The sequence below is a fragment of the Mytilinidion resinicola genome (assembly GCF_010093595.1).
Source record: "Mytilinidion resinicola strain CBS 304.34 unplaced genomic scaffold BDZ99scaffold_5, whole genome shotgun sequence".
Lineage (NCBI taxonomy): Eukaryota > Fungi > Ascomycota > Dothideomycetes > Mytilinidiales > Mytilinidiaceae > Mytilinidion > Mytilinidion resinicola.
In genome coordinates, this window is record NW_022985441.1 from 454,250 (window position 1) to 479,136 (window position 24,887).

General features: G+C 53.8%; 12 protein-coding genes across 12 annotated transcripts; 6 read left to right on the plus strand and 6 right to left on the minus strand.

The window, feature by feature from the left end:
- Positions 1-157: 157 nt before the first annotated feature.
- Positions 158-2,969, minus strand: BDZ99DRAFT_381376 (uncharacterized protein; the record flags this gene model as incomplete). The annotated part of the gene is made up of 2 exons (XM_033715237.1): positions 158-1,460; positions 1,507-2,969. 2 exons carry the CDS (start codon positions 2,967-2,969, stop codon positions 158-160), a joined length of 2,766 nt encoding a protein of 921 aa, XP_033579883.1.
- Positions 2,970-3,205: 236 nt separating this feature from the next.
- On the plus strand, positions 3,206-6,167 carry BDZ99DRAFT_244671 (Sec1-like protein). The gene is made up of 7 exons (XM_033713625.1): positions 3,206-3,380; positions 3,431-3,468; positions 3,521-3,608; positions 3,661-3,807; positions 3,863-4,065; positions 4,117-4,755; positions 4,808-6,167. Exons 1-7 carry the CDS (start codon positions 3,347-3,349, stop codon positions 5,783-5,785), a joined length of 2,127 nt encoding a protein of 708 aa, XP_033579884.1. The 5' UTR covers positions 3,206-3,346; the 3' UTR covers positions 5,786-6,167.
- BDZ99DRAFT_460255 (rubredoxin-NAD(+) reductase) lies at positions 6,141-8,489 on the minus strand. Its single transcript, XM_033719345.1, has 4 exons — positions 8,136-8,489; positions 7,896-8,085; positions 7,339-7,838; positions 6,141-7,286 (listed from the first exon to the last, which is right to left on the minus strand). Exons 1-4 carry the CDS (start codon positions 8,353-8,355, stop codon positions 6,550-6,552), a joined length of 1,647 nt encoding a protein of 548 aa, XP_033579885.1. The 5' UTR covers positions 8,356-8,489; the 3' UTR covers positions 6,141-6,549.
- Positions 8,490-8,592: 103 nt separating this feature from the next.
- Positions 8,593-9,439, plus strand: BDZ99DRAFT_460256 (uncharacterized protein). Its single transcript, XM_033719346.1, has 3 exons — positions 8,593-8,690; positions 8,744-9,302; positions 9,364-9,439. The coding sequence occupies exons 1-2, from the start codon at positions 8,684-8,686 to the stop codon at positions 9,295-9,297; spliced, it is 561 nt and encodes a 186-aa protein (XP_033579886.1). The 5' UTR covers positions 8,593-8,683; the 3' UTR covers positions 9,298-9,302; positions 9,364-9,439.
- Positions 9,440-9,537: 98 nt separating this feature from the next.
- On the minus strand, positions 9,538-10,213 carry BDZ99DRAFT_244820 (uncharacterized protein). The gene is made up of 2 exons (XM_033713627.1): positions 10,086-10,213; positions 9,538-10,025 (listed from the first exon to the last, which is right to left on the minus strand). Exons 1-2 carry the CDS (start codon positions 10,088-10,090, stop codon positions 9,671-9,673), a joined length of 360 nt encoding a protein of 119 aa, XP_033579887.1. The 5' UTR covers positions 10,091-10,213; the 3' UTR covers positions 9,538-9,670.
- On the minus strand, positions 10,081-10,728 carry BDZ99DRAFT_460258 (uncharacterized protein). Its single transcript, XM_033719347.1, has one exon. The coding sequence runs from the start codon at positions 10,608-10,610 to the stop codon at positions 10,392-10,394; it is 219 nt and encodes a 72-aa protein (XP_033579888.1). The 5' UTR covers positions 10,611-10,728; the 3' UTR covers positions 10,081-10,391.
- Positions 10,729-11,691: 963 nt separating this feature from the next.
- On the plus strand, positions 11,692-12,821 carry BDZ99DRAFT_460260 (Isochorismatase hydrolase). The gene is made up of 2 exons (XM_033719348.1): positions 11,692-11,875; positions 11,926-12,821. The coding sequence occupies exons 1-2, from the start codon at positions 11,819-11,821 to the stop codon at positions 12,553-12,555; spliced, it is 687 nt and encodes a 228-aa protein (XP_033579889.1). The 5' UTR covers positions 11,692-11,818; the 3' UTR covers positions 12,556-12,821.
- A 120-nt stretch (positions 12,822-12,941) lies between these two features.
- Positions 12,942-15,371, plus strand: BDZ99DRAFT_244700 (oxysterol-binding protein). The gene is made up of 8 exons (XM_033713626.1): positions 12,942-13,180; positions 13,264-13,350; positions 13,431-13,536; positions 13,607-13,717; positions 13,788-14,048; positions 14,108-14,357; positions 14,424-14,737; positions 14,797-15,371. The coding sequence occupies exons 1-8, from the start codon at positions 13,138-13,140 to the stop codon at positions 15,221-15,223; spliced, it is 1,599 nt and encodes a 532-aa protein (XP_033579890.1). The 5' UTR covers positions 12,942-13,137; the 3' UTR covers positions 15,224-15,371.
- A 1,868-nt stretch (positions 15,372-17,239) lies between these two features.
- Positions 17,240-19,517, minus strand: BDZ99DRAFT_382597 (Ca2+/calmodulin-dependent protein kinase; the record flags this gene model as incomplete). The annotated part of the gene is made up of 4 exons (XM_033715284.1): positions 17,240-18,398; positions 18,454-18,698; positions 18,799-18,849; positions 18,963-19,517. 4 exons carry the CDS (start codon positions 19,515-19,517, stop codon positions 17,240-17,242), a joined length of 2,010 nt encoding a protein of 669 aa, XP_033579891.1.
- A 334-nt stretch (positions 19,518-19,851) lies between these two features.
- Positions 19,852-20,216, plus strand: BDZ99DRAFT_244880 (uncharacterized protein). Its single transcript, XM_033713628.1, has one exon. It carries the CDS (start codon positions 19,892-19,894, stop codon positions 20,126-20,128), a length of 237 nt encoding a protein of 78 aa, XP_033579892.1. The 5' UTR covers positions 19,852-19,891; the 3' UTR covers positions 20,129-20,216.
- A 948-nt stretch (positions 20,217-21,164) lies between these two features.
- Positions 21,165-22,807, minus strand: BDZ99DRAFT_507105 (SET domain-containing protein; the record flags this gene model as incomplete). The annotated part of the gene is made up of 2 exons (XM_033724220.1): positions 21,165-22,270; positions 22,786-22,807. The coding sequence occupies 2 exons, from the start codon at positions 22,805-22,807 to the stop codon at positions 21,165-21,167; spliced, it is 1,128 nt and encodes a 375-aa protein (XP_033579893.1).
- A 799-nt stretch (positions 22,808-23,606) lies between these two features.
- On the plus strand, positions 23,607-24,870 carry BDZ99DRAFT_381631 (uncharacterized protein; the record flags this gene model as incomplete). Its single annotated transcript, XM_033715243.1, has 3 exons — positions 23,607-23,748; positions 23,804-24,074; positions 24,321-24,870. 3 exons carry the CDS (start codon positions 23,607-23,609, stop codon positions 24,868-24,870), a joined length of 963 nt encoding a protein of 320 aa, XP_033579894.1.
- Between the last annotated feature and the right edge of the window lie 17 nt (positions 24,871-24,887).

Below are 24,887 nucleotides of genomic sequence, written 5' to 3' on the forward strand. Positions count from 1 at the left end.
TACGACCATCGTTTCCGTGATGGATAGTGTGCAAGCCGTGTACCCAAAGCACCGCCAATGCACCGATATTCCCCACCCCAAGAATGTTTTATTGTACAGGTAATTGTCATGCAGATGCGAAGAGAAATGCGACTGTTTCGAAATGGCACTACGGCGCCTAACTCGCGTGGGGATGTGGATGTTGCTTGATCGACTCAAGCTCCGGAGATGGGTATTCTCCATAGTCGTCTCTAGTGCTGGATGTGTCCTCCCTGAAGGACGTCTCGTCTGTGATGATGTCCCTGACATCTGGCGGTTCGTTGTCAACGTCTTGTTCTGGCTCAGGCTGATTTTCAGCATTCTCCTGCACAGCATTCTCCTGCACAGCGCTCTCCTGTAAAGTACCCTCCTGTAAGGAGTTTTGCTGCACAGCATCTTCTTGGAGATCTGGCTCCTCTTGGGATTCAGTACCCTCCTTTAGAGCATCCTCTTCGGAATGTTGCTCCTCTTGAACATCCTCCTCCTGAGCTTCCTTGCCCTCGCCTCGGCCAGTTCCTTGGTACTGGATCTTCAACTGCCGGAGCAGTTGTTCCTGTCGTTTGCTAGTAATTGCATTACGCCTCTCTTCCGTGAAGCTGAACTCCGAGAGCGTATGCTCAATTGCCTTCTCAACCAAGCTCTTTGTCTTTTCTGCCAAAGCCCTTTGCGTAAACACCCCGGTAAACCTGAACGATAACCAGAGATACAACACAAGCCCCTTGTGGAAGCTCTCGAGAGCAGCAAGGTACTCTCGCTTGCCAGTTGGCTCTTGGTCCAGCAGATCAAAGTTGAACTGTGTGATATCGAGGAGCGGCGCTGTTCTTTGTTCGCCAATGCGTTTCGCAAATTCGAGGATCATCTCACGCTGGAGCGGGTCGCGCATACCACACGGTGCAGCGATTAAGATAATACGGTCTGCGATAGTGAGAGTTTTGACTGGCTGGATAGCGTCTGCGATACGGAGCGCGTCTTTCAGAGCGCAGAGTTGGTATCGTGGGTGGATGCGTGAGATTTCGTTGAGGCGAAGAAGGACGTAGCTGAATGGGGTTCCAGGAGGGAAGTAACTTGCGAAACGCTCGATTATGAGGGCGGGTGGAAAGATTCCCGCAGTAGTAATGGGTTCGGCTTCAGCGTTCATCGCGTACTCCACAGCTCGATGGTCAAACGCTTCTAGAGTTGTTACATAGCCGACGGTTTGTTGGCTTTGCGGAGTCTCTTTTCGGCCTTCAATCACGCTTAGAGCGGACGCATCGTTCGAATCGACATTTGTGGCAGAGCCATCCGGCTTCTGAAGTGAGGCCGTGTCTTCTACAGTAGCTTGGTGTGCAGTTCGATATCGGCCAGCTCGACCGCCGATCTGCTTGACCTCCGCAATCTTCAGAGGAACGTGACTAACCCCGTTGTGCTTAGAAGCAGCTTCAAAAATGACTCGTTTGATACTCCTAAAACACATTAGACACATTCGCATTGAAATGCTTGCTTACTCACAAATTCAAGCCCATTCCAACAGCATCACTGGCAACCAGGTAATCATAGTCATTATCAGGGTCATTGAAGAGCTTCGCCTGCTGGGCTCTTGTCTCTGGAGGTAGACTGCCGTAGATGATGGCCACTTTCCTCCCCGTTTGCTTTTCGATCTGTTTTCGCAGAGCGTGAATGCCCATGACGCTGAAAGAGACGACACAGTCTCCTTTCTCGAGCTTTTTCAGATCTCCGTTTAGACTCCTATGCATCATTTCTAGCGGACTTAGACGTTTATACTCGTGGATGACGAGTCTGTCCCCAATGGAAGCGGCCAGTTCTTTGATCAAGGGCACTGTCCGTTCTTCGCCGCATAGATGGACTTCTTTTGCTTGAACGCCTAGGTAAGCCTGTGTCCATGCCCAACCACGTTCCGGGCTATTAATCATCTGAATCTCGTCTATCACGGCGACATCCATCTGTATATTCAGGGGCGCCATTTCCACAGTGCAACTCCACATCTTCACTCGCTCGCCTGTTGTCTCCGGTATTCTTCTTTCTTCTCCGGTGACCAGGCCGCAAGTTTTGCCCTTGGCATTTAGGCGTGTGTATATCTCGTGAGCTAACAGCCGTAGAGGTCCTGCGTAAACGCCGGAGGTAGCCTGTTCAAGTCGTTGTAAGGCGTGGTACGTTTTACCAGAGTTTGTTGGCCCGACATGGAGATGGATTGTGCGCCGCATCTGTCTAGTAGTCGGAAACCATTCCGGGGGGAACCTTAGATCTGCCAGCTGTTTCTGGTTTGATAGCTCCGCTTTGGTGAATTTGGAACCGACCATATGCCCATAGAAGGCATACTTCAAGCGATCCAAAAGGGCACGATTCCCGCCCTGAATGTTCTGCAACGCATCCCATTCCTCCTTGCGCTCTTTGCTCGTGGCTTTGTCCAGGGATAAGATGTGCTTTTGGAACACGGACCAAATCTTTGAGAACGTTGTTTTGTCAAGTTCAAGGCTGTCTAGCAACAAGGGCTCACTCAGCTCCTCTTGTATCGTAGAGAGCGCGTTCTCAACTCTCTTTTTGAAATGAAGGGGGTTATCGGCGCCAAATCGCCACGAGGGGGTGAAGCCATAGGGAGTTCTTCGCGCGATGCCCTGGAATGACTTAGTGCTCTGTTGTAGACCGGACAGACGGTGACCCAGAACCTGTGATACCCCAGTAGGTGGTATAGCCAGCTTTATGAAGCTCTTGCCAGGGGCGACTAGTACAGGCCTCTCAGACCTTCCAGACCTCTCAGGCGTCCGCGTTGGACGACGTTTCTCTGCTGTCGACGATCTATAGCGCCGAGCTCCCAACGAGATGGAGGCATGTCGTATATCAGAGAGTGGCGAGGTCTTGTCTGTCCAGATTTGAGGGAGGGCGCGAGACTGGGTCGGAGTTGATATCAAGGTGCAGAACAGGCACAGGCCGGGCCTCTGCCCCTGGGGGCGCATTCCAAATTCGCGGGAGCAGAGTTGGACCGCCGCAGAGTGGTCGCGGGTGGGCGTCAGCTTAGGTCCAATTGAATTGGAGATGCAAAGAAGTAAAGAAGGGAATGGTGGGCGTGGAGAGACAGGCTGGGCACGACGTCAAAAGTTATGCCCGGGCTCCATCATCGAATTGACGCGGAGCGAGTTTGGCCTTCGCCGAGAGTGAACCAACACCACCCCTCCGCTGCCTGCTCTCTCCACGACCACGACCACGTCCTACGCCACGAACAGCTTGCTAAATTTCGCCGAACAGATACTTCTAGCTGCTGCTACAACGAAAACTCCGCACAGTCCCTGCTGAGAGTGTCTGGCCGCCAAACGCCTGCCTAGGCTTGTCCATCATGGGGGCGTCCATCATCGACACCCAGCGCCAACGTACAGCTCCATACCCCCTCGAATGCTTCGGTTGCTAATACGGTCTTCAGTAATACTCGACTGCATCAAGAACACCGGCCGTGGAGAAGTAGCCACCCCGTTCCTCGCCTCGAAGAAGCCCTTCTGACCCCCACCTGCAGTGGAAAGTCCTTATTGTCGACGAGACGAGTCAGAAGCTCATTGCCAACGTTGTAAAGGAGGACGACATTCTCAATGAGCAAATAACCAGTATGGCTGCCCTCAAATCTACGCCTGTGGTGGGTGCCTGACCTGTTCCCAGACATTGAGCGAATTGAGGAAAGGCGGCCCATGAACAAGGACATGGACGCCATCTATTTCCTCACAGCTCAACCGCACATCGTCGACTGTGTCATGGCCGACTTTGAGCGACGCAGATATCGAGGATCCTATCTGATATGGACCTCATGTAAGGATTCTTGCCCCATCGTTCTAACGGCTAGCTGATGTCCCTCCCTCACCAGTACTGCCACCCCCGCTACGAGAACGCATAGACCGATCGGCCATGGCACGAGAACAGATACGGGTCTTCAAAGTCCTAGAAATCGACTATTACCCGCGCGAGTCGCACCTCGTCACCCTCCGAGACCCCTGGAGCTTCCCAGTCTTGTTTCATCCTGCATGTAACAACCTAGTGCGAAATCATATGGAAGATCTGGCACAAAAGGTAAATTTACGACCCCAGTCAACCATTCAAGCACTGACAGTATCGCTCTAGATTGTGGCTGTCTGTGTTTCGCTAGGAGAGTACCCTACAATCCGCTACTACCGCCCACGCAACCCTTCCCACGAAGCGAGTGTGCTCTGCTCGCATCTTGCGCGCTTCGTGCAGGAACAGATAGATATGTACGCTCAATACCACGAGAACTTCCCACCCCAGTCCAACCGCCCACGAGGAGCGTTATACATAACCGATCGGTCGATGGACTTGTTCGCTCCGCTATTGCACGAATTCACCTACCAGGCCATGGCGCATGATTTACTACCAATCAAAGAAGGAGAGAAAGTGACATACAAAACGAAGATGAATGAAGGTAGACCAGATGAAGAGGAGAAGGAGATGGAGATTAGTGAAAAGGACAAGATATGGGTAGAAAACAGACATCGGCATATGAAGGACACCATTGAAAAGTTGATGGGCGATTTCCAAAGATTCCTCGACGAGAACCCACAATTCACAAACCAGGCCCAGGACACGGCCGGGATGAGTGGGTTGAATGCCATTAAGGACATGATTGCTGGACTACCCCAGTTCCAAGAAATGAAGGAAGCTTATTCGTTGCATCTAAGCATGGCTCAGGAGTGTATGCAGCTATTTCAGCAACAAAAGCTACCAGATCTAGCTTCAGTGGAACAGGTAGGCCTATAATTCTGCTGCAAATACTGGAGAAGCTAACAGACTCAATTAGACCCTTGCCACAGGTCTTGATGAAGATTACCGCAAACCCAAAAACGTAGCAGATCAGATCGTTCGCACTCTTGACGAAGATAGTATCACGCATCCGGACCGACTCCGGCTCATTGCACTCTATCTGCTCTATAGAGACGGACTCCTCCCTGCTGATCTCATGAAGCTCCTCGCACATGCCCAGCTACCACCCGGGGATGGCGAAGTCGTCCGTAATCTCGACCTCCTCGGCGCTCGCGTCGCGAGGCCTCTAAAAGACAACAAGCCAGGCCCACCCCCTATCTTCGCGAACAAGCCCCCTCCTGCCGCGAACGCCGAAGAATACGCTCTCTCGCGCTACACCACCGCCCTCCAACACCTCCTCGAGGCCCATGTACACGGCACCCTTGACCAGACCGTGTTCCCCTACACCAAACCTAACATGGACGCCGTCCCCTCCAATCCCTCCGACCTCGTCACTGCCACTTCCCTCCGCTCCGCGAAACCCACCTGGGCCAAGTCTCGCCTCAGCTCCGTCGAGCCCCGCCAGCGCGTCATCGTCTTCATGGCCGGCGGCGCCACCTACTCTGAGTCGCGCGCCTGCTACGAAGTCTCAGCCAAGACGTCCCGCGACGTCTTCCTCGTCACATCCCACATGCTCACGCCCGCCCTCTTCGTCCGCCAGGTCGGCGACCTCTCGGTCGAGAAGCGTCGTTTGGGCATCCCAGCTGAGCTGCCGAAGCCGAAAGCGCCCGCCCACCTCTTCGAGCGCGACGAGCCGCCGAAGCCAGCGGTCCCGCCCAACGCGACGAAACCGAAGGCGCCGGCGCCGCCGACAGCGGGGTTGGCGGGTATAACGCTGAATTCTGGTGGTGCGGGTGCGCCGCCGAGGCCGACGAATGGGAATGTGACGGGGACGGGATCCGGGTCCGGGGGGATCAAGTATGGGAAGGAGGAGAAGAAGAAGAAGAAGCATCATTTTTTCGGGAGCTCGAAGTGAGTTTTAGCGGTGTGGATGTTTTATTATGCATGGCGTGGGCTGGCGTCGAGGTCATTGTGTGGGTTTCATAATACTGGTGTAGGGGTGTTTTGATGGCGAGCACGGCAGATATCCTTGGTCGGTGTTGGGCCTGGGGTGTGTGTTTCTAGTTGTGAGGAAAGTGTGTTTTGAGTTGATGGATAGCATCTGGTGGGTGCAGGTCACTGCGGGGAGGGGGCTGTAGATGGGAGGCTGTAGGGTTGTGGAGGAATAGATGTGTATCTACAAAGCATTCTGGCGCTGTTGCATTGCGTGTTTCCCGTGGGAGATTCCTTGTTTCAAAGGCTTCTAGCCCGCTCGGTGAGGAGCTGAAATGATGTGGCAATGGGATTGGCGTTGGAGGTCCCCTGGATAATGCGAATGAAAGAGAAGCCTACAGACTGAAATTACTATATGCTAGATTCGCAGCGTCACGACTTGATGTTGGAGAATGGGAGTGCGAATCGCACCCTCGCCGAAACAATGAAACAGAGACGAGCTAGCTTGCACTGAGTCTCCTCGCCGTCGTCTAGACTTGATGCTTTAGCTTTACCAGGAATTACTTCCTCATGGTGGCCGATGGAAGATATGAGGGCACCCATGGCATCTAGCAGAGCGATGCTAATGTAACCCTCATTACATTAATACAAAGGTAGGCGATCACCTCAGTCATCTCTCATTTTGTCTCATAACTTCATCATTACCGACCTTCCCTATCTCCAACACGCCCCCATCCCTGCCACCCCTCAGATCTTGATCTCAGCCGGAACGTCGATCCCCATGATATCCACGCCGCCCTCAAGCTCCTTCTTCCCCGCCATCTTCCCCCGCCGCATCAGCTCCGCGCTCTGCGACATGTACGGATCCTTCCCCATACTCGCCACCGCCACCACCGTCTCTCCCTTCGTGTAGTACGCCACGAACGCCGGCTTCTCCGTGTCTCCCTGAATGACCACGTCGTCGTAGCCACCCACCGTGTTTCCGCAGTACCGCAGCTGGGATCCTAGAGCTGACCAGAAGACGGGGATGAATGCGTTGGGCGTGGAGCTGGGGTTGTTGATCGAGGCCGCGACGCTGCGGCCCGCGTTCTGCGCGACGTTCCAGTGCTCGATGCGTGTTAGGTTACCGTCGCCGCCGGGGCCGTGGTAGGGGTAGGTTGCGATGTCGCCGATGGCATACACATCCTTTAGTCCCTCGACAGCGAACGATTCGTCGGTTTTGAGGGAGCCGTCTTTCTCGAGGGTGAGGCCGGGGACGTCTTTGAGGAAGGCGGTGGCGGGCTTGACGCCTACGCCTTCGATGACGAGGTCCGCTTCCAGAGTCGTGCCGTCTTTGAGGTGAACGGCGCCGACTTTGGTGGAGTCGGTGGAGGAGGGGGTGGCTTTTTCGACGGAGGCGCTCAGGTAGAACTTGACTCCGTTCTTTTCGAGAAGGCCCTGGAAGACTTTGCCGACTTTCGTGCCCATGACGCGCTCCATGGGTGCTGTGGGGGTTGGGGTTAGAGAAAGTAGGTGAAATAAGGGGAGGACAAGTACCTGATTCCATGCCGATGACGGTGACATCGTTCTTCTGGCTGGCGAGGCAATTGGCAACCTCCATACCAATGAAGGAGCTGCCGATCACAACGATCTTCTTACCGTTATCTCCGACAGCCTTCACGATACCTTGGGTATCTGGGATAGCACGGAGAACGAAGACATTGCCTAGATCACCCTTCAGGCCTGGTAGAGGCAGCCAGTTCGGTTGTCCTCCCGTAGCCAACACCAACTTTGTGTAATCGTATGATTTGCCCGATGTCGTCGAGACCTTCTTGCTCGTAAAGTCTACCTTCGTTACCTCGTCCTCGAGTATGTCGATGGAGGCATCTTTGTAGAATTCGGGGGATCGCCAGGCAGCTTTGGAGACATCGGCCAGCAAGGCTTTCGAGAGCTTGGTCCGGTCAATTGGCCTATATCCCTCCTTCGATATGACAGTGATATGTCCTGTGAAGCCTCCGCCGCGTAGACCCTCGACTGCTCCAATGGTGCCGCTGCCTCTGATCCATGACGTTAGCATTGACCTGTTAGAAGTGACATGGCTTGGAGAGAGTTACCCTCCAACCACCAGGACCTTCTCATCGCTCTTTGCAGAGCACTTGATGTTCAACACCCGCCGGTTTGCCTTGATTGTAGCCTCGTCACTCTTGACGTACACAGCACCATCCTTCTCAATGAGGTCATACTTTGAAAGAGCGTCTAGGGCGGGAGCATCCTCGACATCTCCGGTGGAGACGCTGAAGCAAGCTATGAAGCTGTGAGACGTCGTCTCAAAGCAAACAGGTGGATCTTCTTACCTCCATGCCACGCGCAAGTTAATCTGCCTTCTGGAGTGAGGATTCCATTCTTCAACGGAGCTCCAAAATGCGTGCAGTTGGCGCTGGTAGCATGAACCTGACCCTTGACCTTGACTAGCAGCACCTTGCCACCCTCAATACCCTCAACTTCCACCTCTTTCTTGTCACCGTTCTTCAAGTCCAATGACGTGACGTCCTTGAGCTTGAATTCCTGCGCCATCGTTCTTGAGCTCGTCACGAACGTTACTCTTTGAATGAATTGCTGTTGTAGCTGCACGAGTCGTCGGGAGGTAGATTGGAAAAGGCGCTGAGAGGACATGGAAGAAGCACGTATGAGGTGGGATAAATAGAGCAACTGCGCAACACCAACTGGAGGGGAGCTCAATGGTGGGGTGTGATAGTAAGCAGCTTTATTTAGGGGCCTGTGATTCGCTCATCGCGACATCAGCACGCGTCAGGGAAAGCTTCACCATCCGAGAGATGCATGACGTCGGCGTTCTCGGTCTTTGCACTGCTTCATCCACGCGTACGAATACTTTGAAGTCACAATGTACCGTCAGCGAGTTCTCCGTGCAGGATGCCCCTTTGAAGCTGCTAAAGACTTACAGACACCACTTTCCCGTCTGATCTGCCCGTCCCGCAAGACGATGGAGCTTGCGCCCATCTCGTCAACACCAAGCTCGCCTCGCTGCCCCTCACTGCGACGTCCGGCGAGCCCATTGACCTCTCCGCCCTCCCAGGCCTCACCATACTATTCTGTTACCCGCGTACGGGAGCTCCAGGCGAAACAATCCCCGATGAGTGGAACGCTATACCAGGTGCCCGCGGTTGCACGCCGCAAGCCTGCGCGTTCCGAGACATGAAGGCCGAGTTGGGCGTACACGGGGTGAACAATCTATTTGGTCTTTCCACGCAAGACACGAAGTATCAGACGGAGGTCAAGGAGCGGCTGCATCTGCCTTTTGAGCTGCTGTCCGATGACGAATTGCGGCTTGTTGGAGCTCTAAAGCTGCCAACGTTTCAATGGGAGGACTCTGTTTTGGTCAGGCGTCTTACGCTGGCGATCCGGAATGGGACTATTGTGAAGGTGTGGTATCCGGTCTTCCCTCCGGATAAGAGTGCTGAAGAGGTTGCTATGTGGTTGAAAGAGAGGGAATCATGAGAACAGTAAGTGGGCGACATCCTCACATCATGAAGACTGAAGGCCGCTGAAATCCGCGTCTTAAAGTACAGTGCCTTGCCATAGATATCCGTACACTTCCATGTCATTGTCTATGGGGCTTCAACGTACTAATAGAAACGGATACACTTTCAACCTGCATACGCTCTGTTGACGCTCTCTGGGGTAGCCTCGCGAGTTTACCATATGTCCAAAATGCCGAACTTCTCCCTTATTCGTAATGCTAAAATTACTATGAAGCCCCGGTTTCCTTCAAAAATTCCAAGCTTCAGACATCGCCACCGGTTCCCCGCATCGCAAAGATCCAATCCCTAACGTACTCTTCTCAAAGTCTACGTAGACGCCATTTAACACGTCAGCATCTATCCCCGTCTTCATGTTCTTTCAATCTGCCTACCCCACTTCCCAAATTCTCACTCCCTTTCGCTCCCTCAACACGTACACCACGCATTCGTTCCATCCTGCGTGTCAACGCAGCACCCAGGCGTACAAGACGCCACAAGCTCCCAATAGCCAGTGGCGCCGCACAGTATGACATCGGTAGCACGGGCGCATCCCCATTCCCCGTATTTACAGCCGTCAGCCATCTCGCGAGGTTGAACAGGGGTCGTGAAGCAAAGGGGATCAGGGCGAAGAGTAGGGTAAGGGAGAGAGCTGACGGATGCATTAATTTCAACGAGTTTTGACTGAGGGAGCTGAATAGAAATCGACTAGGCGCTAGATAAGCGACGGAGAGATGATCATGGAGCTCGACCACTATTTATACGTACGGCATTGGGAGTAAGTTTCACATTATTCATTGTAGTGCATCTGTACCTCCTCTTTCCACTTCTGTGAAATCACGCAGCTGGACACGGGTGTTTACGAGATCAATAGAAGTAACGTAACAGCTCTGATGAGAGAGATTATATCCGGTATTCACAAAAATGTACATTGGAATAGTCTGGATCTTTTGAACACTATGCCAAACCAAGTCCTGTCGGTGACGGAGTTAGCCACCACCCAGCTCTACGGAGAACGTTTCCACTTACCACAGCCAAATCCAGTCCATCGACCTCTTTCTTCGGCACAGTCACTTAGCATCCACAGTATGCATTCGTTCCCGTAGAGCGACAGCACCCAAAGTTGCACATAGCCGTAATGACCCAGCCTGAGGCGCCACAGTTCATGATAGAAGTAGTATCGGCGTCGCACGTCCAAGCCCCGAACGAGCAAGTTGGGTCGGGGGCCGGTTTGGCGAGGGCTGTAGAGGCGAGGAGGAGAAAGAGAGTGCTGAGAAGAGTTGATGAATGCATGGTGAATTGTCTTAAACACTTATAGAGATTGGGAATGGAGCTGCATCGAATGGGATGGGACGAGTACTTATGTTCTGCGAAGACTGGAAACGAGAGGAATAGATTGAATAATCTGCACAGTTGTTATTGCACGCTTCTTCTCAAGCCTTTACGTCATTCTTGCCCTTGAAACAGTCGAAGGATCATGTGGAACGATGCTGAGAGGAGATCACCATGGAGCTTTCACCTGAGGCAGAAGCTGGATACGATCCTTCTCTCGAAAATCGCCGAAAAAGGATCCGACAAAGGTCTCATTCGTAAGTCACGCATTGAAACCGCGAAGGAATTGTTGGCAAAGTACAGCACTAGATCATAAGTCTAAGCACACGGATTCATCACTGCTTAGCCCCAATCTTGCTCACTCGACACCGCTTTGAGGAATAGCCCATCTGGAAAGCAGCTACCAAGAGGCAGTTTGGTTTGCGCTCCTTGAAGCTTGACATCGCGCCTTGATTTTTCAAAATTCCATGGGGGTACCCCAAGCAGTGGTAAACGCGTGTGCACATACTTATGACTTGTAGCAGCCGTCCCATTTGGGGAAACGACTGTAATACCTCAACACCCCTGTAGACTGAGTTGCAGGCACCCGCCTGCGTATATTGACTTGATGTATTATTTTGCGGGGTAGCTCCTCATTTCTCAATTTACCTCCGGTGACCATTCCATGACTCCAAGATTGACTTCAGACCCAGATACAGTCTCACTAGAGCATGAAGGAGTAGGCTTGGTTGAACATAAAGTGGCAGTCTAACACCGTTTGAGATGGCCCGGAGGGCTATAAACTTTGTCATAATTGTCATTTCATGTTTTTGATAATGTACCTGAGGACCTCAAGCGGTGTTAAGAAAGAGTGAACAAGCTTGAATTGAGTGTGTATACGACCTAGATGATGAAGAAAAGAATCGCAGGTTCGTCGACGACCACCCTTTTGTTCAAGGAAGCCCTGAGGGATGAGGTTGGAAGAACACTTGGGCAAAACGCTAGAAATGGTTTAGCTTATTTCAGGCTGCCCCACTCTCATTCACCCTACCCAAGTATCCACCATCCATCTATGACAGCTCCACCACGCCCATGAAACAAATGTAGTCGTAGAAAGCCCAGATATTCAGCCCACCTATAACCCAGTGAGTGCATTCAACCTGAAGGAGACAAGGAGCCCGTTATCGATCATGTCCTTCAAACCAGCTCTGGTGATAGTTGACCTTCAAGAGGACTTCTGCCCACCTGTAAGCAGTTCTTCCACCGACCTCAGAATTCGCTGACAATGACGCGTTAGAATGGAAGCCTCGCGGTTCAAGGAGGTCGAGACATAGTATCATCCATAAACCATCTCCTCAACCTCCCTTTCGCCGTCAAAGTAGCAACGAAAGACTTCCACCCTCAAGACCACATTTCGTTCGCTTCGAACCACCCTCCGCCTAACAACAAGCCCTTCGAATCCACATTCACGATCAAGAACCCTCTAAACCCAGAAGAGACACAGACAACGCGGCTATGGCCAGATCACTGCGTGCAGTCTACACCTGGCTCAGAGCTCATCCCGGAGCTGAATCGCAGCAAGGTGGATCACATCGTCGAGAAGGGACAGGATAACAGGGTGGAGATGTACTCGGCATTTGCAGACCCGTTTATCAACCCGACTGTCTCGCGCAGCAAGCTCGCAGATATTCTGAAAGACGCAAAGGTCTCCGATGTCTATGTTGTAGGATTGGCGACAGACTACTGCGTCAAGTTCACTGCGCTAGACTCGGCCAAAGAAGGCTTCAAAACATACGTGGTCGGAGATGCTACGAGGCCCGTAGACCCCACGTCTCTTCACGACGTTTACAAGGAATTCGCAAGTGCTGATGTGGACGTGATAAGCATGGATAGCGAGGAAATCAAGAAGATGAAGGAGTACACATGAAGCTCATGACGCGTCCTTTTGGATAGCTGTCAATGTAGACATCAAGAATCAAGCTTCCCAGCATTCATTTCCGGCACTCCCGCTATGCAATGCTTGTCTTCGGCTATAATGCTCGGCAATACGTCCGAAAGCGTCCAAAGTTGTCGCGGCTAGGCGAATGTTCACAGCACGCAGCCATGCTCTTGTTTTGTCGAAGGCCCATGTAGATATGTATTACTAAATTCAACAACAAACACGTAGTGCATATTAAAGTGCAGCCGCCAAGATGTCTATCATGCAGGATGATTTGGCCCGACGCCCGTTCCCCTGCCGTGGGTGGGCTTATTCCAGGCGTGGGCACGGGTCCCTTCACATCCCCGCCGTGCCCGCTATCGTCATCGCTCTCTCAGGGCGGAGAGACGGGAGAGATTTTTGCCCGGCCACGCACCTCAACTCACTACTGCGCAGCGACGACTGCCGCCTGAGACACCTACATACCTTTACGTATCGACGTCTGCCGCTCTACTACGCCCACGACATCTACTACAACACCATCAAGTCTATCCTGCCACCAACCCTCTTCCCCACGTACATCCGCCTATCATGGTTCTCGGCCACGCACACAGGCGGCACTCGCTGACCACCAGTATGTATATCCGCCTCCTAGACTCCATGAGCTCGCCCAAAATCAGAATAAACATGCTAACACCATCCTTTCTCCCGCTATAGGCAACCGCTCGTCCATCGACTCTACCCGCGGCGAGGACAATGTCACCAACGAAGATGAGACAGTCGTGGACGCGGATCAAGGAAATAGTACGTCTACTATCCACCGCCTACACATCCCTATGATGTTCCCCCAAAGAATGCTCCAGACTGACGCGGAATTCGCACAGTGCTCACGCATATCATATCCCAACTCCGCCCTGGCGCAGACCTAAGTCGCGTTACACTACCTACCTTCATCCTGGAGCCGCGATCGATGCTGGAGCGCATAACGAAGTGCGTCTGCCGTTTCCCCCCATATTCCGAGCCCTCCACCGTGAGATTCCATGCTTATCCAACAACACAGTTTCATGGCCCATCCCGAGACCCTGCTACCGATGCCGGCGATTGACGACCCGGTGGAGCGATTCGTGTCGGTGGTGAAATTCTACCTCAGTGGTTGGCACATCAAACCTCCGTACGTATCTCTACGTCCTAGTACTGGGGTCGGTAAAAGAGGGCAAAGAACGGATCTTAACGGATTATAGTGGCGTCAAAAAGCCTCTCAACCCCATCCTCGGCGAAACCTTCACATGCTACTGGGACTACCCGGATCACACGCGCGGACTTTACATCTCAGAGCAGACGTCACATCACCCGCCCAAGTCATCTTACTTTTATATGGCACCAGAACACCACATCCGCATTGACGGGACGCTGAAGCCCAGGAGCAAATTTCTAGGGAACTCGGCGGCATCAATGATGGAGGGAATAGCAGTCATGCGGTTTTTAAACCGAGGAGAACGATAGTAGGTTCAACCCATGAACGGCAGCATTCATCTTATAAGACAGAGACTAAGCTCCCCAGCTTCATTACGCAACCGAACATGTACGCGCGGGGCATACTGTTCGGTAAAATGAAATACGAACTCGGCGATCACAGCTTCGTGCGGTGTCCAGAGTCCGGACTTTCCGCCGATATTGAGTTCAAGACGAAGGGGTATTTCGGCGGCACATACAATGCCATCGGAGGCTTCATCAAAGACACGAAAACAGATACCAATCTCTACGAGCTGAGCGGGCTGTGGACTGAGGAGATGTACATTAAAGACCTCACTGTAAGTTCACCATAACCCTCAAACACCCTCATGTGTTATAAGCCGACATGCTCATTGTTTCTACAGACTGGAAAGAAACAACTCCTCTTCGATGCGACCCACGCGCGTGAAACACCGCCCAAAGCCCGTCCAATCTCGGAGCAAGATGAGCGCGAGTCCCAACGGCTATGGCAAAAGGTCACAGCCGCGATCAAAGCACGAGACCAGGACACGGCTACGGACGAAAAGTCAAGAATCGAGGATATGCAGCGCGAGGAGGCGGCGAAGCGGCTAGACGACGGTGTGGACTGGCACCCGCGGCTATTCCGACAAGTGAAGGGTGGACATGGAGGGAGCGAGGAGGGCGAAGAAGACCTGGACTTCATCATTAACGCGAAGATGTGAGTTGCTACAATTGCCTTTCACCCCCTAACCACCTCAAAGCTAATAAGTTTCACAGCGACGGCAAAACCCCTGAAGAACAAACCAAACAAATCCTCCATATTGCCGCCATCCTGCCCGGTCAAGAAGCCCCAAACCGTAGGTTCTCGATCCCAAGCCGCAAGTCTAGCCGCGAATCCGTCTCCCATTCTGCCCACCAACACCCTCCTTCTCATCCGCAACAGTCCATCCCTGAAGACCTTATTGATTTCGGCGGCGACTCAGCCACTCCGGCGACGGCCGCGTCGGCGCAGCAGCAGCAGCAGCCAAACCATGCCGACCACGTTGCGCAGCAGCAGCACCCCGGCTTGCAGGAGCCGCTCGTGCCCACTCAGAGCCCCGCGCCTCAGCAGAAGCAGAAGCAGACGCGCGGGATTGAGCACACGCTTGTGCGCACGGACAGCGAGACGGGCGGGAGCGAGGAATTTGTGGATGCCGAGTCGTGAGTCCCTATTGCCTACTTCAACGTAGAAAATAAGGCCCTGCTGCACGCGCGCGGGAGTTGGGGAGGGGAGGTGCGGTGGGTGGGCAAAAACCTTTTGGAATTTCGGCGGGCGGTAGAGAGAGAGAACTCACGACACGGAAACGTAATAAGGTGGAAGTCTAGGGGAGGGGGGGATATATACCTATTTGAAATATTTGCATTTACGAGAAACTGACGGGTTAGATTATGGGTGACGGGGACGGGTTCTTTTGGGGGGAGTTTGAAGACACAAATTCACTGACCCCGTTGGGCTCTTTTCTAGGCTGAGGCGAGACGACGCCGCCGCCGCACTGCGCGAAGAAAACGACGAACGCGGCCGCACGCCCCGCAACGCGCACGGCAGACACGGTTTCGGCACCGAGAGCTCGCGCTCGTCGTCCCTCGCTGGGCCGCCGAGACCCAGCGCGCACAGGCTGGGTATAGCGACCGACAGCGTGCTGCTCGGCTACGCGTACGCGCACACGCCGTCTGCCAGCCTCTTTCACCCAACATCAGAGACCTGTGCGGGACTCGGCTTCGGCTTCGGCGGCAGCGACGGCTGCTACGGCACTTTCTCAACCCCGTACCCACTTGCCTCTACTACTACTACCACCCCGGCCTCGCCACAGCTGGGCGCCGTCCGCGCGAAGGCTGGGCGGCGGCGGCGGCGGCGGAAGCGGAGGGGCCTGCACAGCAGCAGCAGCGGTGGCGGGGCGTTTGAGATCCAGGGGAGCGTGGGGAGTCTGGGCGGCTGCAGCGTCGGGGGCGGCGATGGGTATGTGAGTTTTGGGGCTGTGGAGGGGGATGGGGATGGGGATGGGGAAGGGGAGGGGGGGTGTGCGGGATGTGTTGTGCTCTAAACCCGTAAAGGGGGGCGGTATTGTTCGAGATGGGGGCCTTCAATAGTTTTCGGTTATAGGGGGTTCGGATGAGAAAGAAAGGAATGGGGATGGGTGGCGACTGACTTTGCGGTCGGGCGAGGGAGGGGGGAGATGGGGTTGGGATTCGTAGACTGCGTACAAATTACTTTCATCGCTTTGATTACATTGTCGACCGTGCGTTGCGTTCTCTTGCTTGATTAGAGCGAGAGGTGTTGGAGAGAAAAAGGCATGCAACTTGTTGTTCTCCGCGGGTGGTACAGAGTCTACCTCATTCTAACGTTTCAGCACCTGTCTTCGCACAAATGATGGGCCTACGGGCGATAGGTTGAGTAGAACTAGCTAGTAGACGGGAATAGTAGGGGGGGTCGACTTTTATGCGACATGTAGAACGACTGATAACAGGTGGTGATAAAACGATGTGATAGCATTCATATCGCAATCACATGGCCCACTCCTTTTGTTTTCAATGTCTTTTTCCCCACACAGGCCAACCGCTTTCCTGCTCTGAGCTGAGATTGATGGATGAGAAGCGCGGCCCAATCTAATCTTTCTAGCTACGTATCTCATACATAACCCATCCGCCCCCTAATTCCCCCGTCACTCGTCCTAGCTTCCTATGTTGAGAGACCCATGACGAAAAACGAAAAGTCACCCTAGCACCCAGCTCCATACGATGGAAGGACAGACGGAACAAAGAAAAGGAAAAGATGCTGATGCAGCCGAATCGAAGCCAAGACGAGCCACCCATGACCAAAGGAGAAGGGAAGATAGAAAAGAGACGTGTTGGTAAAGAAAAGCTGACTGTGGAAGACCAAGGAAGATGGCACGTGATTCCGGCGCCGGGTGTACAGAGCCAAGGCCAATTTGGAAAGGGGAAGGACAGAATCCAGGATCCCTTCATGCAACCAAAGCTGTCCATATCGACCAGATAAATGAGGGACTCTTGCCCATGATGAGACTGATGGCCTTCATCTTGCTGGTTAAGAGTAGATGGATCATGGAGTGTAAACGTCTGGATTGTGGAGTGTAGTTGCTTGTGTTCGTCGGCATCATTCTTCATCCCCAAGTCCAAAGTGGTAGTAGAGAAAGTATTATTGAAACGACGCAGCGGTCACTTCTCAGGTCCCTCCAATCGTCAGACCTTCCCTCAACCCACTTGGCTCTGGCTTCTTCCTCCTGCCAAGTAGAGTCGCGTTGTCGAGACTGAGCTCAAACGCGCCCTTCTGCCTGACCTGCCTCTTCGCTGCCGCCGCAACGGCAGGGCTGTGCTGCCCGTATCCTCGCTCCTGCAGTGCCGCTTTAGCCGGCGCCCGTGCTTGTGCTGCGGCACTGAGACTCGTGTTGCGCATCTTCTGCTCGACTGCGGATACGTCTGCAGCCTGGCTCTTTGGTAGCTTGGCAGGGGGGTTCTGGGTTGAGGGATTGTAGGGCGCGGATTCGGAATAGTCGTCAGCCTCGTCGTCTTCCTGCTCATCAAGAGCGTTGAGCGAGTTGCCCATGGCGTTTGCGCCTCGGTAGCCCTGCTTGAAGTTCTTGCGGCGTTTTCCTTCTTCCTCTTGGCGATGCACGGCATAACCAACATCGAAGACCTCACGGAGGTTGAGAGCGCCGGGAGAACGGAAGTCTTGGCGCTTGCCTGCTCCGGGTGACTCAAGGTAGCCAAAGTTGGGCTGGAGAGGTTTGCTATCTTGGCCCATCTCGAACTGGTTTTGGCGTGTGTATAGAGGGGTAGCAAGCGGTGGGGCGTCGGCAGCCGCGTAGGTGAGTTCCTCGACCTCCCGGATCCAGGGGTGGTTGAGGAACTGCTTGATGTCGTACCGTTTCTCCGGGTCGACAGTGAGAAGATGCGAGACAAGATCTTGAGCGGGCTTGGAAATCTCATCCCACCACGGTGAGAGGAAGGTGTATTGGCCCCTTGCAACCTTTTCGGTAAGAGTCTGGATGCTCTCGTCGTAGAATGGTGGGAAGCCACATAGGAGTGTGTAGAGCACACATCCCATTGCCCACATATCCACGCTCTTGGAGTACCGTTCGTCCTTGACAATCTCAGGTGCAGTGTAACCGACCGTACCGCATGGCGTCATGGTCTGGCTATCCCATATCACCTTTGACAGACCAAAATCGGCAATCTTGATGACTCCGATACCGCCAGCACCTACTCCTTTGATGAATTCACCCTCGTCAGCCTTGTCTTCATCATCGGGGCCCTTGGGTTGCGGATTCCGCGCTGGGACGAATGGCGTTGGGTAAAACAACAAATTCTCCGGTTTAATGTCACTACATGACGTCAGTAATCGTGATGACCAATGCTGAAAACCACCAAAATGCTTACCGATGTACAACGCCGGCCTCTTCATGCAAGTACTCTAATGCCTTTGCTACCTGGTAGATAACGTGTCGAGATAGGTTTTCGCTGAAGTAGGTCAAACGAACAATCTGGTGGAAAAGCTCGCCTCCAGGGCACAGCTCGAGGACGATGTAATAGTATTGGCGAGATTCGGAGAAGTCAATAAGCTTCACGATGTTTGGATGGTCGAGCTGGCGCATGATCTGGACCTCTTTGAGGATGTTGGCTCTCTGTATGCGCATTACGTCAGTAATCTGGCTGACAGGGTGTAAGGAGAGGTTCCAAAACCAAGTCCTTGGTGTTTAGAACTCGTTTTGGAGTGTGCCGCACCTCCACAGTTTTGGGCGCCTTCTTGAAATCCGGATGGAGATGGTTATCGCCCTACACGAGGGTTGTTGGCGGGGTCCCGATAGAAAGCCACAGTTTAGGGGAAGAGGAATACGGGTAACAACATAAAGATATGAAGAATGGAGAGGATTGCGTGTAAGACATACCTGGCTGGAGTTCATTTCAAACTTCCTCACAACTTTGATGGCGACTTCGGGGTACTGTCCGGTCGTATCTCGTGCACGGTAGACGTTGCTGAAGGCTCCATCCCCCATCTTCTCGACTAGCTGCCATCGCTCGAGGCCGGGATACTTGGGCAACTTGCCTTTGCTCTCACGCTCTTCTGCCACAATCCGCTCGAGGACGGACGCATCATACTCTGACTTTCGGTCCGTGGTGCCGGCGTTCTTGTGCTGTGCTGCCTTTTGTTGGTCGCCAACGGCTCGTGCTGCGGCATCACCAGCTCGTGCGGCGACGTTCCGGTTGTCCAGGGCGGCAGCAGAGTAGTCTCCCTGGGCGGGGTTGCCCTGCAAAGGCTTGTGATTTACGACATTGGGATCGCTGTGGGCGTAGTGCGTTTGGGCGTGGCCATGGTTGTCGTACCGCTGCTGCTGGGCGTGGACGTTGGACACGTTGGTAGTGGCCTCTCCGTGCGGAGCGTTGCCGGCGCGGGCCTGCTTGCCGTGGCGCAGGAAGTTCTTGAAGTTCTGGATAGCAGCCATGGTGAGCGACTGACTATGCGGAGGTGACGATTACAAAGAGCGTAACGCCGAGAGCTGTGGTGTTGGGAATCGGAGGCGGGTTGGCCACCGATGTCAGTTTGGGCAGGGAATGACGAATGACGTGCACGTGTATGGGAGAAGGAGGCTGGTGACGAAATGGGGGCAGGAGCAAGGCGCGGCTCTGGGGTGGTAGTGGACAGTGGATGCGCAGAACGAGCGTCGTGCAATCGAGATGGTGGGTAGGCTATGATGCAATGCCCGGTCCGAGCGCACCAGTTTTGGCCGGCTTTTCTCCCTCAACCACCCCGCCACGCCGCAGAGCAGATGCAGACGAGAAGGATTCCACGATCAGGGCACTCACCTCGATCACGGCCATGGCGAGCCCTGGGCCTGCGCAACCACGCAGTCCTGCTAAGCAAGGAATATGCGGCCTTGGCGCCGTATCTGCGCAGCCGTATGCAGAAATCAGAGCAGCAGTACTCCCGATGACACAGCCAGCGTTCTCTCTCACTGCGTGCCGCGCTGATCCGACCCCTACCTGTCCGCCAAGGGAGTGTTTTGGAGCGACGATTATGCACCCGGCGCCAGGGAGTGGAACGACAGGAATGTAGCGGAGGCGGGTACGGTCGATATGGCGTCGTCTAGTCAGTAACTGGGCTCGCAGGGCTAGTGCCGACTCTTGGTGTGTTTTGGTATGTCGTGAGAGGTGAGGTGTCTCAGACTTTACGAGGAAGTGGAGGACGAGAGTCACAGCAGAACCGCAAGACGCGGCGATGGCGGCACTTTGTCACCGCGGCACGGGTAACCCGGAGGCTGCAGTCAGGGCGGACCTTTCTGGACGCGTCGTGAGGCCTTGACGGCCTTCAGCTGATTGGAAAGCTAGCAGAGGGCCGAGCCCTCTCGTCCTGCAGGCCACGACAAGCGTGCTGAAAGTTGGCAGCGGGTTGGCGGGCCAGAGGTTGTTAAGCAGCCTGCAGGCGACGTCGGCCGGCATGGGTAGGGCCCGGATGGAGGCCTCACGATGCAGCTGGGACGAGGCATTTGGTGTGCTGCTTCGTATGGCATGTCGTCGGCCTGTCCAGCGGAGGCACCATTTTCCGCTCTTCGCCAGGGAACAGACGTCACCGTGAATTAGTCTGCCTTTGTTGACGCAGGGTCTTCGCTAGCACGTCATAGGGTAGAGCGCGGGGCCACAGGGCCACAGGGCCACAGGAGACCGAGAGTTGGGTTGACGGGCGGGACGCCGCCGTCTGAAACACCACGCCCAGTCGCTAACACGGCGTCGATCGTGATCGTCGTCTGGGGACAAAGCAGTGATGGCACCGAACCGTTGTTGATGTGGCTATGATGCAACTCTGTGGAAGAGGATGATGCAGTGTGCCGAAAAGCAACGCAAGCATTTCGTGGTTCAGATGCGGAGGCATGCTATTTTAAGGCTCACAGATCACGAGGCGCATGGTTGTCTGGGGAGATTCAAAACAGAACGCTTACTCTCAGACCAAGCTTGATGCAATTGGTTGATTCTTTAGAAATGGACTTCCAGATTTGTCCAACTCTCCACTGCCTCATCCAACCTTTGGGGGCCTATGCCCCCAACTATTCCTCTACTCCAACTGCATCATCAGCGTTGAAATAGCACTCCAGCCTTTACTCCCCCTCGATACACCTCCAACACGCACACACAAAGCCCCACGTCCCTCGCAACCTCCCCCCCCTGCCCACCACCCCCATAGTCCTCTCCTCCCCGCTCAAATAACTAATACACAGCTCCTCTCCCTCCTCCACTCCCCTATCCACCACAAACCTCCATTCCCTCCCTATCCTCTCCTTCCTCACATTCGGTCCACACGAGTGATTAAAGAAGCTCGCACTCGGCCAGCACCCGTACCCGAAGAACTCACTGCCTTCATCTTCCAGGCTTCGAATACCGAAAGAGTTGTGCGAGTCACGGGAGGACGCCGTGATCAACGTTTCCGGAGTGGCGTGGGGGAGTAGCTCGGTGGGTAAGACGGCGAGGAGCTGTAGGTATGAGCGCGTGAACGCAACCAGGTCGACGAAGGAGTGGTAGGGCCTCTCATCCGGCACCAGGTCTAGTATCCTCCGCCAGCGCTCTGGTGACTGGTATGCTACCAGTATCGAGGATACGCAGAACGCCAGCACGTCTGGCACGACCGCCTCTCGCAGCACCGCAGCGAGCGCTTTGCGGGTGCTCTTCGTTGACATCCCTGCCCGCGCGAGTCGGATCTGCGCTGCCACACTCGAGGCAGTCTCCCAAGCCACCGCTATCTCTTGGGTGGTAGGACGCGGGAGGCCCGGGTCCACCATATCGTAGTCTTCGTCCCTCTGCTCCCCGCTCTTTCCTTTACTCAATCTCTCTGCAGCAGTCCACGCCTGTACGCCAAGGTCGCCTGCTTGAGCAAGCCATGTTTCCTGGCACAGGTGTGAGCAGAAGACAAGATTTGTCGAAGGGTCGCGAAGCGGCAGGGTTGTCCCGCGGTCGTAGAAGAAGCAGTGGGCGCAGACTTCTTTTCGATAATCACGGAGAAGGACGGTTATGCTAAGGTCACTCGCTGTGCAGAGAAGCGTGTTGGCTGCGATGCGGCGGGTAGCGAAGACAGCGCGACCTGCATTGGGAGTCTGACGAATGGTGTAGAGGGGAGCGGCTGGGGTTGGTGTCGTGGTAATAGAGACGGCGGAGTCCGCGGGGGATGCTGGGGCTGAGACTGGTGAGTCGAGGAGCGTTGGCCGCCATGCTAAGGCCAATGGATCCAAGTCAGAGAGATGGTTTGCCGAAAGGCCTGAGGGGTCCATGAGAGGATGGGCCGGTTGCGGCATGAATGCTGAGGAAAAAGAGATGTTGATATTAACCATGGGTTGGCGCAGACCCGTAGCGATGATAGAACAGACCAAGAAAGACTACCTTCTGCAATTACTACTACTACTGGACGATAAAGCAGATGAAGAGATACCAAAATCGTTGCAGAAAGCCATGCCGAGTATTATGCTATGTCGAGTGAATTGCATTCCTTTGTGCAAGGTAGGCAAAAAGATCGTGGAAGAAAATCGGAACGGAAGGACCCTGGAAAGTAGGGAGAACTTATCTGACAGTGGACTCGAAATCTAGCGGTAGAATAAGCGTGGAGATAAGGCAAGGCACCAACGGCCTTTAGTGCCGAGTGGAGGTTAGAATGGGAAGCGGTGAAGTAGTAGTGCGGCGTCGCCTCCATCACCCCCTGAACATCAGGACATCGACAGCAGGGTCTCGTACCTTTGTAACCTCCCCCCTGCATGGCGAGAAACCCACCGTACCGAAACTACTTCCACTAACCAATATATAAAGCCCTCCTCGTGAGTCTGTGGACCTATGATTAATGTGCCATTGACTTTCAAACATCTCTCTAAAGGTTTCTAGACAGCATGAAAAAGATCTAATCACGTGACGTATGTACCCTTAAATTACAGTGGTAGACCAACTATTTTTCCACCAACTCAACAACCATGAGTACTGTCGACGAACCCGTCAAAACAACGCCACCTGCCTCGGAGCCCGCCGCACTTGCGGAAGCTCCTCGGCGATCGCTCTTTTTCCGATTCTTTCGCACAATCCGCAAGTCGCTGGAAGATGACGGGGTCGTCGGCCTAGTGAGAAATCACTTTCTCTACACGACACTGGCCGACCTGCGGCTGTTGTTACTGATCTTGTGCCAAGTTCTCTGGACTATCGAGCCCTACATCGCCAAGTACACGGCGAGAAAATGGGACCGCTTCATGATGGAGTCAATGAATGTGCCTTTGCAAGACGGAGTCTTAGCGCAGATCTTGAGCTCCTACTTCATGGTAAACACTCAATACTACCTGCTGCTCTGGTGGCTCATGGATCCGACCCTCTGGCTGGTTTATACAATACTTGAGAAGTTCACGCTGGAGGAGTACGAGGTTGCTGAACGAGAGTACGAAGAGATGCGAAGCCAGCTCGCAGGAGTGGAAGCGGACAATGATGGACAGCGGCCAAGTCTTCTCGCGCCTCTTACCAACAGCAGGATTTTTACGTGGCTGAGGAGGGCCATGGCTGGCCATGTATTTCTGTTGATGCTCCAGGGCGGCTATGATATTGCTCTTGAGGTCGCTAAGGAAACGGCCGACTACGCGCCCGAGGCGACGATGGAGGATCTGAGTCGTATCAATCCGTGGCGGGATCTGCTTCCCAGCCAGGACGGGGTTCTCCGAGAGCGTGAGTGATGAGTTTTATAACATCGAATGACCTAGTAATTGAGACTGATTTCTAGTCATCTATATCGGGCACGTACTGCAAGACCTGACACCAACCACACTGCCTGAAGACGACTACCAACTGTTCTCGGACTTGTTGCGCAGTCTGGAAACGCGCACCGATCTATCATGGAGAGTTTATGAAGAGACGGAAATCCGTAACCCCATCATGTACGCTTGCAATCGCAAACCAATTCCCGACGAGCCTTTCGATATCAGTAAGCGAGTCGATGCTCTTCACAAATATTGGGATGGTCTCGCCATATTGCCCGATAAGCCTGGTCGATGGTAAGTTCCTAGTACACATACCAGATCCTCTGATGCCAGGGTTCCTGAAAGACCACTCAACTTGTGGTTCAAGACCGTCTTAAGTCTTGTTTGAACAGCGACTTGCGTCGCGTTTGTGTCGTTATTCAATCAGTGTCCTGAATGCGGTTGAAGTGGTCTTGAAAGAAGTGTGACAACAGAGGATCTAGTATCTGTCTTACTCTACGTTCCTCGTAAGCACCTGCTAATGTGTACTACCACCTTTAGGGAGGATGCCAGCGACACGACATTCATTCCGCCGAAACTGCGTGGGCGCCAAATCTCCGATGGCGAGGGAGGAGCATCGAGCCAGGTGCAGGACCATGCAACTTACAGGCTCACCCTAACTCCTGAGCAGGATGCCGAAGCTACGAGAGTCTATAAAAAATGGCGCGAGAACCGCGATTCAAAAGTGTCCTACCTAAAGCTTCACCCACCAACTCCCATAGCCTGGGTCCCAGTAAGCGGATCCAACACTGGTGCCTCCAATGCCTGGAATGAAGTTTTCCCGAATGGGGACATTGGGGCCGGTCGCCATGTTGCAAGCTCCAAGCTTGTAGGCAACAAAAAGTGGAAGCCCATTTTTAGGTCGCTTATGACGGAAACCATCCCATTCAGCTGGGTGGACCCGGCTCTCCCAGAGGTAGACTGGGAGAAAGAGCTCAAGGAATCTACCGAGCAGTATGAACGAAGTAAGGAGCGGAGGGCCAGGCAGTCGGAGTATCAGCAAGTGCTAAAGGCGAAGCTGAGTGAGGGAAACGCGAAGGAGGAGTTGTAATGTATCGTTAGTGTTCG